At 49.2% G+C, this 15636-nt stretch overlaps 1 protein-coding gene and 1 long non-coding RNA gene across 7 annotated transcripts in view; one reads left to right on the forward strand and one right to left on the reverse strand.

The window, feature by feature from the left end:
• The window catches only part of Dpp6 (dipeptidyl peptidase like 6), a 906096-nt gene that overhangs the window by 65505 nt on the left and 824955 nt on the right, over window positions 1-15636 (reverse strand). For all 6 annotated transcript variants that reach the window (XM_087656307.1, XM_087656309.1, XM_087656310.1 and 3 more), the window contains 4 exon segments: window positions 11998-12121; window positions 10522-10560; window positions 2448-2555; window positions 1037-1128 (listed from right to left, as the gene is read on the reverse strand). In XM_087656307.1, coding sequence (XP_087512433.1) covers window positions 1037-1128; window positions 2448-2555; window positions 10522-10560; window positions 11998-12121 — 363 coding nt within the window.
• Window positions 959-3949, forward strand: LOC120102469 (uncharacterized). The gene is made up of 2 exons (XR_015686280.1): window positions 959-1453; window positions 3337-3949. It is a non-coding gene; the product is annotated as an uncharacterized LOC120102469 (long non-coding RNA).

Raw genomic sequence — 15636 nt, forward strand, 5'->3', positions numbered from 1 at the left:
AGGAGGAGACTTTATAAAATCCCGTATAACCTGATCTGGGGAATACATGCCTGTTGGTTTTGTCCTAAGCCTGAGAATGCCTACTGGGTGAGCAGTGGGGCCAAGCAACATCAGGTGCAGGACTGGGCCTGGACCCCTTTTGATAGACGCTGAATAATCTTAGAAAGCAGCTTAACTTCTCTGCATATATTTATATTATATATGCAGTATATATTAATATATATTTTTATTTTATGTGTGTGTGTGCGCATGCATGCGTGTGTGCAGTTGCATGTTTATGTGTATGCAGGTATGTGTGTGTACAGGGGCACACATATGCACTTGCCGATAAAGGCCAGAGGCTGACCTTGGGTATCATTCCAAGGTCATTCCATGTAATTTGGCTTTCTTTTTAGACAGGGTCTATCACTGGGACTTGGCTTACTGATTGGATGATGCTTGTTGACCAGCGAGGTCCAGAGCCCTACTTCCCCAGCACTGGAATTATAAGCCCACACCACCATGCCTGCTTTTTTATGTGAGTCTTGGGGCTTGAACTCAGGTCCTCAGACTTGCACAGTGAGTACTTTAATAATGAAACCATCCCCCCAGCACATCTTAGTTTGTCTTTTCAATGGGCAAGCATACCATCCTAACCCATAGCCATAGTATAGTGAGATCGTGTCGGGGATGCCCTCAGCCTGTGCCCGGGTCTACAGAGATTCGATAAAAGCTGCTTCAGAGCATCTCTGCGAACCTACGTCCCCTCACAGGTCATTCAAGCTTTTCTTATATTTTTGGTTGTGAGCCTAGCCTTTAACAGCTGAGCCATCCCTCTAGCCCCCCATTCAAGCTTTTCTTTGTCACTGAACCTTGTAGCTTTGGGAGGTGGCTGAGTCAGGACCTGAGCTCACAATGGTGAGGGCCATGACCTCGGTGGGGAGAGGAGGCCCTGAGCTGTGCTTTTCCCTCTCCCAGCACATTTGACTAGCAATAACAAGAGGACTGGCTAGCCGTCCCAGACAGCCCCCGGGATCTAGCCCCGGTTCTCACTCACAGCTTATTCCGCTTCTCATCGTAGGTCAGGATCTCGGTCACATCCCAGTCCCCAGAGGTAATGGACTGGATGTTGTCATTGCTGCTGTTGGGCTGAAATACAGACAGGATGTCAGGAAGGAGTCAGCCTGTCAGAATTGAGGCTCTCTCCTCCCCGCTCTTGCTTCTCTTTCCTATGTCCTATGGCTTGAATCCAGCACCTTCTGCGATGGGCTCTGAGTGTTGCCAATGGGGATGTTAGGTGGTCCCTGTGTCAGGCTTGTCCTGGCGCCTCATCCTGCCGCCTTCTACAGACTATGACTCCTGTTCAGCCAGCACACTTCTCAGGTGTCTCCTGGAGCTGTGTACTACAGTCACCGGAGCCTGCCATCACAGCACCAGATACAGGCAGCACTCAATGTACAGCTGGGATGCTGAGGTACAGCTGTGGGTAGCTGTGAAGGGCACATGCCCTGGGGAGTCAGTGCAGAGGGGACGGAGCCTAACATAGGCAATGGAGGTTCACACAAGAGACTGCAGACCCAGGAGCAAGCTGCATAAGGACCAGCATCCAGGACGTCAGTGCAGCCTATGCCATCCTGGGCTTGGAAGCAGAGGCCCAGGACAAGAGTGGGCGCCTGGGTCAGGATGGGAGCCACCTCCTGGTGGATGCTAAGGGACTCTCAGCAGTTTCTGATCCTCTGAAGGAATTTACAGATTGGGGCTGAATGAAAGGAAGAATTGGTTTTTGTTTGTTTTGTTTTATTTTGTTTTTAAATCTGGGAATGAGCCCAGTAAAGTGAACAGATCAGGTTTTGGACATTCTGTAAGTCATGTGATTAAGTGGCTGGAAAACAGCAATGCCTGCCTTAGCTGGGAGTAGCCATCGCTCCTCCCCAAGGCACTTCAGAGCCCTTCTCTCCTCCCTCCCAGATGTTCACTGAGATGGTCCTGTGGTTTCTCTTGTGGGTGCAACCAGACACACATATGCCTCCAGACAGCCTTCTTCCTAATTACATCTTAGCTACAGTATCACTAAGGACAGATCTGCTGCTCACTCAGGGTAAGGCAGTGCTGGGGTTAGAGGGAGATTCATGAAGGACTTAGAGTGGCCTTGAGGGAAAGGAGAGTGTCAAGCAGGGCAGGCAGGCACTCAGTGGTCATCCTCATTGCTACCCATCAGTGAGTCCCCGTGTCCCTCTAATGTTGCTAGAAATGCCACATTCCATGTCCATGTTCTTGAGCATTAGAGTTTGCACTCCAGCTGCTGCCCTCCTCTGTGTGTGGACAAGTGCTGTGCGACCCGCGTCCTTGGAACCCATGTGTGGACATCAGCCTCCATCTATGAGCATCTTGGGGTCCTAGGAAGGGCGAGTGTGTTCACCCCAGGCCAGCACCAATGGTACCACAGCACAGAAGGCAGTAGGACCCACCTGGGATGAGGATACAGTGATGTGGTAGAATTTACCCCGGCCTCCCTGTGGGATCGCTCTGACAAAGAAAAACTTCCGGCCATCCTTGGAGAACACGGGCTCTTCATTCTGTGGACAGAGATGACAGGCCTGTCACTACAAAGCAGGGTGGGGGCATGAAAAGGGAACGGTCGAGGGAGCATCCTTGGGTCGTTTATGTGTAGTTTCTAATGACAGATGGACCTGAAGAGTGACCAGGTCTGTGTGGGACCACAGAGTCAGACCTTCGGCTTTCTAAACGCAGAGGGAGACGGGCACCTCAGTCCACGGACCGGGGCTGGGGAATGGCTCAGTTGGTCAAGTCCTTGCTGTTCAGATGCCAGAGCCACAGACAAAGCAGGCAGTGGCAGCAAAGGTCTGTGACCCGAGAGCCGGGGGAGCAGAGACAGGTGACTTCCCCGTTTCTTGTCCAGTCAGCCTAATGTACTTAGTGAGCTCCAGGTTCAGTGAGGGGTTCTATCTCAGAAGGTAAGGTGGACACAGCAGAGGAAGACACCGACATCAGTGTCTGGTGCTCGTGCACTCACACGCACACTTGTGCACACCTATACAAACATGTGCATATATCCTACACAGACACGCATCCCCACGTGCACCGTACTGATGCATATCCTAGACAGAGGCAACCACCACTGTTGTCCACAGTGTGGGAAGATCAGCGAAGTATGGGCTTGTACACTCACCAAGCACACCTCACAGGTGGGGACTAAGCCAGGGACAAATACTGGACTTCAGTGGTTGCTGTGAGCCCCGGAGCACACAAAGCTGCTACCCTGAGTTTTGTCATACCTCAGCTCAAAGCCAACTGGGAAGCCACCGAACCCACTCTCCTCTCTTCTTCTCTTCCTAGGTAAAACCTATTTCACACTGACCCACCCATTGAGGAGGCACAGTAAAAGAGAAAAGACCCACATAGATCAACCGTACCTGTTTTAAAACTCAGACAGCAGAGAGCCCACCTGGGCCTGGCTCTCGCTACAGACATCTTGAAGAGGCAGGTGCCAGGTGGTGCACTGGTCTGAGCAATAGTCACTTCTTCCTGATAACAACTCTGGGGCCAGGGCTGCCAGCCGGATGTATCCTGTTACCTCACTCTCTATTCCTGGCACCCCAAGAGCTGAGCAGGCAGGTCCTTGCAGGCTACCAAAGTGGGAGGTGGCCACTCTGATGGGCAGAGTGATTGTGGTTCAGTAGCACCTCTTCTGTATTCTGAAGCTAGCGTCTGGAAGTTTCCGTCAGTACACACCAATGGCTGGCTAAGGTGTGTGATATTGTGATCCAAGAAGCTCCCAGAGAAGCGAATGAGCAGTAAATAAAGCACAGCTGGCCCAGAAAAACCTCATTTCCCCACAGTGAGGGAACACATGCAAATACGACGTGCTCAGAGAAATGAACTAACGTGATTAAAATGACATTTAATCTTCATGAATATTTGCAATAAAATGAAACCTTTAATCTGCAAATATTGATTTTTCTATTTAGAGTTGGGAGTGTGGTATTTAACAGAAGAGGAGTAGAAAGAGCAGCCATTAATTTGGCTTTTTAGATGGACTTTTGTTTGCCAACCATGGGAGGGATGAGGCAAGAGTCCTCTAGTTTTGTGGGGGAAATGTTTGCACTTTGGACAGAGATTAAAAGTAATATGATTAATTCTGGCCAGACCTCAGCTTCTGAGGTCCACTGCTCCCTGGAACCTTCCAGAATGTCTGGAGGAGGACAGTGTTTGGAAAGTTGCTCATGTGGTAAACAAGTCTGTGTGTGTGTGTGTGTGTGTGTGTGTGTGTGTATGCATGTGTGCATGGGTGAGTGCATGTATGAATGCATGTGTGTGTATGAGTGTGGGCATGCAAGTGTGTTTGCATGTGTGTGTGTGTGAGTGTGTGTAGATGAGAGTGTGCATTGAGTGTGTGTAATGTGCATGTGCATGTGCGTGTGTGTGTGTGTGTGTATGTATAGGATAGCAGAGATCAGCCTTGGCTATGCTCCCTCAGGACACTGTCCACTTGTTTTTGGGTTTCTGTTTTCTCCTTTGCTGCCCCGGGGTATGCTGATTTGGTTAGACTGAATGGCCAGTGAGCCCTAGGGTTCTTCCTGTTTCCATCTTCCCAGTGTCCATTCCCAGCATATCCCAGCATGCCTTGTGTTCATTTGTGTGGCTTCTGGGGGTTGAACTCAGCTGTTTGTTTGTGTGGCAAGCCCTTTAGTGGCCAAGCTATCTCCCCAGTCTGTTAAATAAACTTTGAGTGATAAAATGACTTGGGTCCCAGGATTTGAATACAGGTTTTGCCTCTTGTTTGATATCTAGGGATTCTGGCTTCCTTGCTATGCTGCATAACTGCCAGCTCTCTCCACAGCAGACCTTCCAGGAGGCCAGGCTTCTGCCAGCTTCTACGGCTTCTGTCCTCTGACCGAGGCCAAAGTCTGAAATCACAAAACCAAATATCTGGCTAAAGGTGCAAGATAGCTGGAGACTCTCCCACAAGGCTACAGCTCTGACCGCAGCACCCACATGTGCAGAGAGCCTGGAGGGCCCTCAGGGATTATTTATACCAGGGACAATTTGCCAGTCTGGCAGCAGTGATGTGGGCAGATGAGGTTTACTATTTCTCTAGCATATTCTCAGAGGAGAGAGTTCCCAGTAAGGGTATACACATATGTAGTCTGTCTGTCTGTCTGTCTGTCTGTCTGTCTGTCTGTCTGTCTGTATCCCCTTGTTGGCTTCTGGGGTTCTCTGCCGGGCCCTTAGTGAGGCTTCAGGAAGGAGAAGGAAAGAAGGGGAGATGGAGGAACTTGGACATGCAGTTGACTGTGATGATGTGAGGCTGCCAACCATACTGCTGGCACCACAGGGGGGAGACTGGTAAGTTGGAGCAGACAGGATCCCCCCGGTCTGCAGGGTCTTCTGGGCTGTGTACAGCAAGCTGTTGCAACACACAGGAGGTGGATGGGTAGTGGGGCGTGGCCTCAGTGTATCTCCCTGGGTCATGCCTGTGGCCTCTGATGAGAAATGTCTGAGACCCCGAAGGACAGCTGGTGGCAGCCCAGCCTTACACAGGGCTCCTCTGTTGCCCTGCAGAACCACAGCACCATGCAGGCTGCAGGTTTGAAAGTAGTGTCCACAAACCCCTTTAGGAAAAAGGATGCAACAGAGGTTTGAGTAGGTATGGCCCCCTTATAGAGCATGTGATGTAGGTAGGCAGTCGGGTTCACCAAACCTTCTCATGGTAGTCCTGACCCCTCATAGATTTTCACAGTGTGTAGATGGTTAGACTCACTGAAGCCTCTCCTAGCGGCCCGGAATGGAACATATCTGTCCTGTGCGAATGGCTGGGCAGCTGGACAGAGCTACAAGCACCCCAGATAAGGAGTGTTCTCAGAGAGCACAATGCTCTAATAAGACATTTCATAAACTGGGAACTGAGGCCATGCAGCTGTCCTCTCTAGTTCTGGCTTCTTCCACATTTAAAGCGATTGTGTCTTCAGAATCAACTACTTGCTCCGTTAACTAAAAATTTACATTTTAAAACAGAAAAAAAACAATTTTTAACTAGTGCTGCCATTCCTCTGTCTTCATGCTGCTGGGAAAGGACCTGGCTTCCTGAGAGCTGTTCAGGACTTCAGTGTTCACACCCTGTGCCTGAGCGGGTTGTGGTTTTCTCCAGTATTGTAAGATGTTCTGTCAGAAATCAGGACAAGGCAGCTGGTGTTGGCTATGCCCACTCCGTTATGCTGAAGATGGACAAACAGTGGATGACAGCTGGCAGCTCCATCCCCATGCCCCCAGGACAAGGCCATGTGTCCATCCAGGCCAGAGTAGCTGTCTCCATAGGGGAAGTCCCTTGGGGTTAGGTGCAAGGGCACTGAACTGTGCTCTGCCTCAAACACACGTGTCACTGGCTTTCTTTGGAGCCTTTATTCCCTTCAAACCCAGCCTGAATTTCCCTGTGCTTGTTGCACACACCCCCAACCCCCCGCCCCAGATTTTCTTGGCTTCCCTTTTGTCAGAGGCTGAACACCAAAACACAGCTTCTGAGTCTAATCCGCTCTTATGCCGTGGAATTTATAAGGCCTCTCGTCTTCCTGTCTAGATGGGAACATCACCAAGAGCTAGTTGGTTCATTTCCACGACCCCCAATCTACTGAGGTGGAATTCATAAGCACAACATTTTGACAAAATCAAGCAATTCTAGCACTCATGACATCAAAAAGCTGCCCCTCCCCCAACCAAAATAGCCTTAACTATCACCCTGGCAACTACTGGTCAGCTTTTCATTCCTTCGGATGTACCTACACTGGATGTGTTAGAGGAATAGACACACACCACAGGGCCTCTGTGTCTGCTCCTTTCAATCCTCAGTGGTGTAGCGTCTGTGGTTGCCAAAGGTGGGGCTCCTTCAGCAGGTACTTGTGGTATAGCCACGAAATGGAGTATTACTCACCCTGATAAAAGGATCAACATCCCGGTGTGTGCCACATAAACATATGCTGAGGGAGAAGCTGATTCATGTTCTTATAGCTGAACATTTTAAATAGCAATTTATATCTACCAAATAAAAAGAGCATTTTGCAATGCGCAGGAATTCAAGAATGACCAAATGGGGCTAATGAATACATATGTCATAATTTTTCATGTCAAATACAGCTTAGACTCTACTTACAGATTTTATTTTGTTTTTTAAAAGTTTATGTGTACACGTGTGAGCCTGCATGAATTTATGTGCACCATGGGCATGTGGGAACCCTTGGAGGCCAGAAGAGGGCACCCCCTGGAACTGGAGCTACAGGTGGTTGGTGAGTTGACCTGTGGGACTAGAACCTAGGATCTCTACAAAAGCATCCAGTGCTCTTAACCACTGAACCTTCCTTCCAGTCACACGTGAATGTAAAGACACAGTACGTTAGTGATTGGACTGTGCTGTGCATTAGCACCTTCCGAGCTTGCTTGTCTTGAACAAAGTGGGAGCAACCAATCTCCTCTGCCATCACAGAGTCCCAGTGACCCTGTCCTTTGAGAGAACATGCAGTTAACGGTGACTAATTGGACCGACAACTTTACTGGATTAAGAATCACCTAAAACACTGGTGTAACTTGGGGTCTGTCTGTGAGGTTGTTTCCCAACAGGGTTAACGGCTTATTGTGGAGATGGCCCCATCTTGCAGCCTGGGTTCCCCAGACTGAATAAAGGGTGAGAAAAGAGAATGCCCACTGAGTACCAGCATCCGCCTCTCCACTGCCTCCGTGGATACTGTCGTGTGCCCAGCCACCCTGTGCTCCTGCTGCCACAACGCTTGTCATAGGATTGTATCCACGACGACAGAACCTAAACAAACCCTTCCTTCCTTAGGTTTAATCTGTCAGTACTTTGTCTTAACAGCAAGCTGAGTAACTGACACATGTAGTGAGCATCTCTTTGCGCCTGGCTTCTGCCACTTGTCACAGTATCCCCTAGCTTCACCTTGCTTCCTTCCTGCATCTTGTATCTCTGCCATTCTGTCCCTTGCTGTTGTGATCTGTGATGCAGTGACACAGGAGTCATTTTGGCATTCTGGTTTCCTTTCCTCTGGAAACAGACCCAGGAGTGGGGTTGTACTTTTAGCTGTTTGAGGAGCCCATGCTACCTTCTGCAGAGACTTTCTAGCATATTCTTACCAAAAGGTGTGGGAGTTCTCTGTCCCCCCACATTCTCTACAATACACATCTTTCATCTTTGGATAATATTCTGTAAGTTATGGTGTTCTTCTACTTGGTGACTTCAATCTGCATTCTCTGGCATTTTTCCCCATGAACATCTTTTTCCCATGATTCTGCTGGTCATCTATCTTTGAGACATGCACATTCAGATTTTTTTTTTTTGGTTTTAAAATAGAGCCATACATATTTTTCTAAAATCGAGTTATCTCTTTGGGCTGGAGAGATGGCTCAGCAATTAAGAGTGTTAGTTGTTTATTTAAGAGAGCTAAGTGGGTTCTCAGGACCCACATGGGAATTTCCAACTGTCTGTACATAATTCCAGCACCAGGAGATCTGATACCCTCTTCTGTCTTCTGTAAATACTGTGTTCAATCAGGCACACACATATGTGTAAAGTAAGATGTCTTAAAATATTTGAGTGGTCTCAATTTTTTATACATTTAATATTGACCCTCTATCTCATATGTATGTTACTTTAAAATTTCTGTGATAAAATACCTTTACTAAAAACAACTTAAGAGATAATGGGGTTTGACAGTACAGTCCATCACGGTAGGGACAGTTAGGCAGTAGGAATGTGAACAGTTGGTTTCATCGCATCCACAAACAGAAGCAGAAGGGAGGGAAAGGAGGGGAGAGAGGAGTGAGAGGGGGAGAAGGGAAGAGGGGAGAGGAGGAGAGACAGAAAGGAGGAGAGGGGGAGAGGGGGAGATAGAGTGAGGAAGAGGAGAGAGAGGGGGAGAGAAGGGGGAGAGGGAGGAGAGGGAGAAGGGAAGGAGAGGGGGAGAGGGAGAGGAAGAGAGGGAGGAGAGGCAGGGGGGAGGAGAAGGAGGAGATGGGGAGGAGAGGGGGAGGAGAGGGAGGAAAGAGGGAGAGGGAGGAGGAGTGGAGAGGGAGAGAGAGAAATGGTGGTGTTCAGCTCACTTTCTGGACTTTCCTTGTTGGAAAAATATGTTGCTGGGGCAGGCCTTGAAAGCCTTATCCCAATTCCAGTTTGCTCTCTGGGCTTTGTGTTTGCGTTTGAAGCCATGAGCTCCCAGCTTCCTGTCCTTGCTATATACCCCCCTCTTGCTGTCATGCCTCTCACCCCTATGCATGCATATCCCCTTGGAAACTGCAAGGGAATAAACACTTTCATTCATAAGTTGTTTTTGGTCACTGTGCTTTCTCCTAGCAACAGAGAAGTAAGTACCACAGGGGCCGCTGCTGAGACCTGATCTTCCACATCAATGAAAACACACGCTTGTGTTTGTTCGTCACGGTCCCATTTCCTCACTTTGCTGTGGTGGAACCCAGGGCCTCATACATACAAAACAAGTGTCTACCATGGAGCTACGGCCCTAGATCCTTGCAATGATCCTTTGGATTCAAGTCTGTTTTGATTTTTCTTACAGGATTTGAAGATATTTTTATTTCCTCAAGTGGACTAAAATAAAAGAGAAGTAAGTTTCTTGAACTTTGTTCTTTCTAACACAAGAGTGCAGAAAGAGACAACAGAATCGATATAAAATATAAAACACTAAGGGGTCACTCTCTGAGTATGTTAATTCAAAAACCTGTATCACAGGGTGATTTGCCCAGGCTTCTTCCAATAGTTCTTAGCTTTACGGATTTATTTTACTTTATCGTTTTAATTAAAAATTACGTGTATTTGTGTGTAGGTTTGTGCACATGAGTGCTAGAGGCACAGGCACTTTTGACCATTGGGCACTGTGGCTGGGATGTGGTCCTTGCCAAGGGCGGTTTGCATCTTAACCACCAGGCCACACTTTCAGCCCCTCCTCATCTCTATTGACTGACCTCTCTGTTTCAGTGCTGGAGACTGGACCAAGGGTCTCAGGCACATTGCTTACATAAGTGCTTTACCAGTGAGCCGTATCTCGAACCCCCAACCTCTTGTAATTGTCTCCCCGAGAGGTCACATCTTTAAATCATGCCTAAGAATAAATGGGGTACCAGCTACACCTCCATCTGCTTAGACACTGTAGACCTCATCTGGGGCAATAGTGAACGCAGAAAACTGGACTCACGATTTTGAGGTCACCAATTACATCATCTGACCTTGAGGTGAGAACTAGCCTATCATTGTCTTTGAGGAAAATGACTTCCAAACTACTCTCCAGGGAACTTGGTTTCTATAGCTGCCTGGAGAGCCTCCTAGGAGGATGAAGAGAGGGCTGGACACACACTGTCCCAGTCACAGTATCATATGCATTTGGATGGTCTCAGGTGGGGATCCGCAAGGGCCCCCTTGTATGAAACCATGGTACCCACCCCTGTGGAGGAAGGACTAGGGGGTCAGGGCAAGGGGAACATGGTGGGGGTGAGGGTGTGTGGAGTTACCTGTCTGTGGAGCCAAGCTTCACTTTCATCCTCGTGTTTCTGAAATAGAATTGGAGTGTTAGAAAGGGCCCTTTGTTTGCAAGCACCGTACACAGAATGATTTAATTTCACCTACATGGCAGCTGCCCTTGTGAACACAGTGGCCACTGGGGCTTCTTGGTGTGGCCGTAAACCCTCTTTGTGGCTCACATCCCAGCACAAGTGTCCTTGGGCAAGAAGAATGCCATTATCCTTAACAACGGGGGCGATCCACTGCGGTAAGCACCTGTGGGAGCTAATGGTGTTTCTAACACTCAGTGGGTACCACTGGCCAGCCTGTATGCACTAGCTGAGCGTGTGTCACTTAGCAGTCACCACCGGTCTGTGTGTGTGTATGCATGCAAAGCATGTTAGTGGACATGTGGACCAAAGCTCCAGTTTATAATTCCAAGAAACAATCTTGAAAAGGCAGTTAAAAGGGCATGTGTGAAAGTTGCTCTCCAGAGCTGTGTGCGAAAATACACAAACAAATCATGCCTGGACACGAGATGGCTTTCTGCTCAGTTGCTGTCACCTGAGATGCCATCAGGCTGGGGTAGCTCCTGCCCTGTGTGTGGCAGTGCCTGCTCTTTAATGCATGGTGGGCATAGCAGGACAGGCACAGCGAAGGTCTGGAATTCAGTAATGATGTCCAGCACTGAGCTCTGCCTGTCTCATCTTTCTCTCCAGCAAGTCCATCAGAAACACCCAGAATTACTTCCAGTGACAGCAAGGAAATGCCAGCCCAACTTGAGGTGTCAGAGGCAGCAGCAGGCCATTGCCACCTCCCTGGAACTGTCCCTGGGCAGTGTACTGAGAACTGCTAGGCAGACCTCTCAGTGAATCTGCACAGGCAAGCCTGGTGTTTCTTGCTAGAAAAAGATAGAAACTTAGGGTCAAAAAGAGTTTCTAGAAGTTCTCTCTAGAGTGTCACTTGGTTTTTTAAAATTCAGTGCAAGGTGACTTTCTTAGGGCTTAGCAGTGTGGGAGCTTGGCTTGCAGGGAAGAGGGGAAAGTCTGCACCCTGGCCAGGAGGAAAGGATACTCTAGGATGCTTCTGCTCCTAGATACACTGCAGATCTGCCTGGACCTCCCCTACCTGTGCTGGGGTACTTGGGTTTACAGCATTGCAGGGGAGGAAGGGTCAGGTCTTGGGCCAGTCCCTTCCCCTCTTGAGCTACAGAAAACGAGGAGAGCAGTATTCTCAGAACAGGGGCCAGTGTGAAGGAAACAGACCTTTGCCTGCTAGAGCCCCTGAGTGGAATTCTGCTGCTTCTCTGATGTGGCCCAGGATCCTGTAGCAATACCCAACCTGTCCACCAGGTGGCACCAAACCAGAGGCTGGACATAGTGTCAATGACAGAGCTAAGACAGGTTTCACATTTCTCCAGCAGGATTTGCATAGCTCCTTCTATTTAATAGCCACTCTTCACCCCCTTCGCTGTCCCAGTACCGTACCTTAGTGCAGACACCTGTGGTGGCATCACAGAGGGTCAGGATGGACACATTCTGGGCCCGGTTCAGCCAGGTCACAGCAACCTTGGTGCTGGTGGCCCACTTCACCATGGTGATGTAATACTCTCTGAAAACACAAACAAGAGTGATCAGGCCCAAGGAACACCAGAAGATGGACACACCCATCTGGGTACAGCAGTCAGTGGGGTTCTGAAACGGGGTCATTCACATGTGGGGTCAAAGAGCTTTATGGGTGGTCAGATAACCTGCGGCACCTATCCCCCACCAGCGGGGCTGGAAAACTGAAGGCTGGGTCATGGGGCTGCCCTGCCAGTCTGGAGAGGGGTGTCACATGCTCTGGTTGGGGATCTACTGACTTCAGTTTCACATCATGGCCCTACCAAAGCTTACACTTTGGGTGTTTGGGTGAAGGAAGGACCTGGTAGAGAGGTGGGGATGTAAGGGCAAGGGGCAGGAGCCCTGAGTGAGGGCCAGTGCAGGGCATCCTCAGAGATTCAAGCTAGAGTGACCCCAAAGCTGGGCTAATGAGGTCTTGGTTCTTTTTCTTCATTCTTTAAGGAAAACATACCCAGGCTTTGGGACAATGGCTCTGTCCCTAAGCTTCGGTGAACTCAGTTTGATGCCACGTGCTGGATTTTACCCAAATCTGAAAATACCACCTCTAGGCAGGGCATCACCTCCCCGCAACTGTGCTTGCCTGCACAAGGTCTACACAAGATCAAGCCAGCCTACACTCCAGCATGAACCAGGGAGAGGCCCCCATGGCCCCGCTATTGGCAGATAAACTATCAGCAATCGAAGGCTGCCCAGGGAGCCACTCTCCTTTGGGCATAAAACTTAATATGCAGCTCACACCCTGGTGGGCAGCCACATATGCCTGCATGCATGGACAGCATCAGTCAGACTCAGGGGTTATTAGAAACAACAAGAAGGGAGGACATGAAATTAGGGGGTGATGATGTAGGTGTCAGATAACCTGCGGCACCTATCCCCCACCAGCTGGGAATGATGAAGGGAAGACGGAAGGAGGTCGTGGTGGATGGATATAACAAAATACATTGTGTAAATGGATGGAATTTCCATCCATTGGTTTCTCGATTTCCAGACCTGCCCCTAATCAGTGTCCTTTGAATGAGCAAATGCTTTGCTAGACTGATGCAGGGCTGTAGAAGGAAAAGACATTGGGAAGCAGTTCAGGGAGAGGACAAAGCAAGACGGGAAGTATAACCCTTCTGAGCATGCGGGCGGGGGGGGGGTGGACCTGGCACGGAAAGGATGGAGCACTGTGGGGTGGCTGCAAGGCAGCGAGCCACGTGAGAGTCGTGCTTATGTGACATTGATACCACATTTAAAAACAAATGTATTAACAGGAAGCTATGATTCTAGTGAGCAATGCTGCTGATCCTCTCTCTCTCCCTCCTTCCCCTCCCCCTCTCTCTTCCTCCTCCCCTCCCCCTTCCCCTCTCTCCCCCTCCTCCCCTCCCCCTCCTCTCCCCCTCTCTCCCCTCTCCGTCCCTCCCCCTCTCTCCCCTCCCCCTCTCTCCCCTCCCCGTCCCTCCTCCCCCTCCCCCTCTCTCTCCCTCCTCCCCTCCCCCCCTCTCCCCTCCCCCTCTCTCCCCTCCCCATCCCTCCTCCTCCTCCTCCTCTCTTGTCAGTTGTATGACTTTATTTTGACTCTCAGCAGTTTTCATCCATTTTGGCTGTTTGAGTATAAGTAGCAGGCACATAAGTTAGAGTTTGTTTGGTGAATCCCTATCTCAATAAATTTTCTGGACAAATGTACCTGGATATAGCATGGAATGTTTCTTATTCTTTTGACACAAACATATTTGTTGAACTTGTTATCAACATTATTTGAAATCTCCATCTTCTTCAGGTAAATTTTCAGAGTCCTTTGAGTGGCTGAAAAGCACACTTTTATTTATTTTATCTGTTTTGCCTGGTGCCTGCAGAGACTAGGAGAGCGCATCTTTCCCCTGGAACTGGAGGTACAAATGGCTGTGAGCTGCCACGTGGGGGACTGGAATGGAACTTGGGTTCTCAGGAAAGGAAGTGCTGTTCCCTGCAGGGCCATCTCCTCAGCCCTGAGTGCCCCTCAAGGTCCACTTCAAGGATGCCCTTGTGAACGCTGAGAGTGGATTTCCATGTCTCTGCTTCATCGATGACGGAGCAGCTCCAGCTTTACCACCTTCCTTTGCAGGAATCGTTCCACTGGGCCCGAGTTGGAAAGGTTTCTGATGATCTTTCTATCCTAAAGGATAGGATTCTTTCAGAGTCACTCACACAGTACAAAGGGAAACCAGGGTCTCCTTAAAAAATGCAGGCACTGGTGGGCAGGCACTGGCTGACAGGTTGGATGAGCAGGCTTTTGAGTCCAGCTCCAGAGGGGAGCGGGCTTGACTGTGAGCATGTGGGAGGGGCACCTGCACTTTGGCTAAGGAGTTGATGCCCTCAGATCAGAGCAAGGGTGTGCTTGCTGGTGAGCGGGGGATGAATTTTTGATTAGCCCACTTGTTTGTCATAAAATATGAATGGCATTGTGTCTCTTATAGGGATTAATGTGCCATGTCACGTTTTGGTATTCTGGTTCTGGCACAGACTCTGACAGCCTGTGGCAGTAAAGGGGACAAAGTCTATTGATCTTATGACACAAAGAGCTGACACTTAACTCCAGCATCTTAAAGCAATGAAGATGTTCCATGCATCAAGCTGGGACAGAACATACTGTGACAGAAAAATTTAATTTAATTTTTTGAGACAGGATTTCTCTGTATAGCCTTGGCTGTCCTGGAACTTGGTCTGTAGACCAGACTGCCTCAAACTCATAGATATCCACCTGCCTCTGCCTCCGAAGTGCTGGGATTTAAGGTGTGCACCATCACAGCCTGGCAAGGAATTTGTTTTTAAAGGGATGTGCCTTGGTAGAGGGCAGCTTTGAGCACAATGCTGCCTGCAGAGGAGTTCACAGTCCTGCCTGGGTCTCCTCAGAATCATCATGCAACTAACTGTGCTTCATCGATGAAGCAGAGACATGGAAATCCACTCTCAACGTTCACAAGGGCATCCTTGAAGTGAGTTGCAGAAAACAGAGATGTGGTGCATTCGAGCAGATGGCTATTCAGTGCCTCTCCATAGTTTCTCTGTCATGGAAGATGGCAGTTCAATGTCTCGCCATAGTCTATCACCGAGGACCAAGAATGAAGCTTCTCCACTGTTTTTCTATCAGAGGAGTTGGATATGCAGCAGGGCCAGCTGTGAGGGTATGTGAAGAGTGGGTGTCACAGAGAGCATGCCTTGGGAGTTGTGGGCTCTGTATCCAACAGTTAATGATGCAGCAGCGAAGGCATCCATTGAGGAGGAATGGCAGCCATTTTTATAGCAACCCTCTGTGTATGCTAGTTTAGTGTAGTCAAAGCCTTTCTGTTTATCGCAATGTCTGTCCATCCATCCATCCATCCATCCATCCATCCATCCATCCCTCCATCCATCTATATCTACCCACTTGCCCACCCACCCCATCCACATGCCCACTCGTCCGTCCATCCATCCATCCATCCATCCATCCATCCATCCATCCATCCATCCATCCATCCATCCATCCCACCTACACACTCATCTATT

The sequence above is a fragment of the Rattus norvegicus genome, chromosome 4, assembly GCF_021556685.1.
Source record: "Rattus norvegicus strain SHRSP/BbbUtx chromosome 4, alternate assembly SHRSP_T2T, whole genome shotgun sequence".
Classification (NCBI taxonomy): Eukaryota; Metazoa; Chordata; class Mammalia; order Rodentia; family Muridae; genus Rattus; species Rattus norvegicus.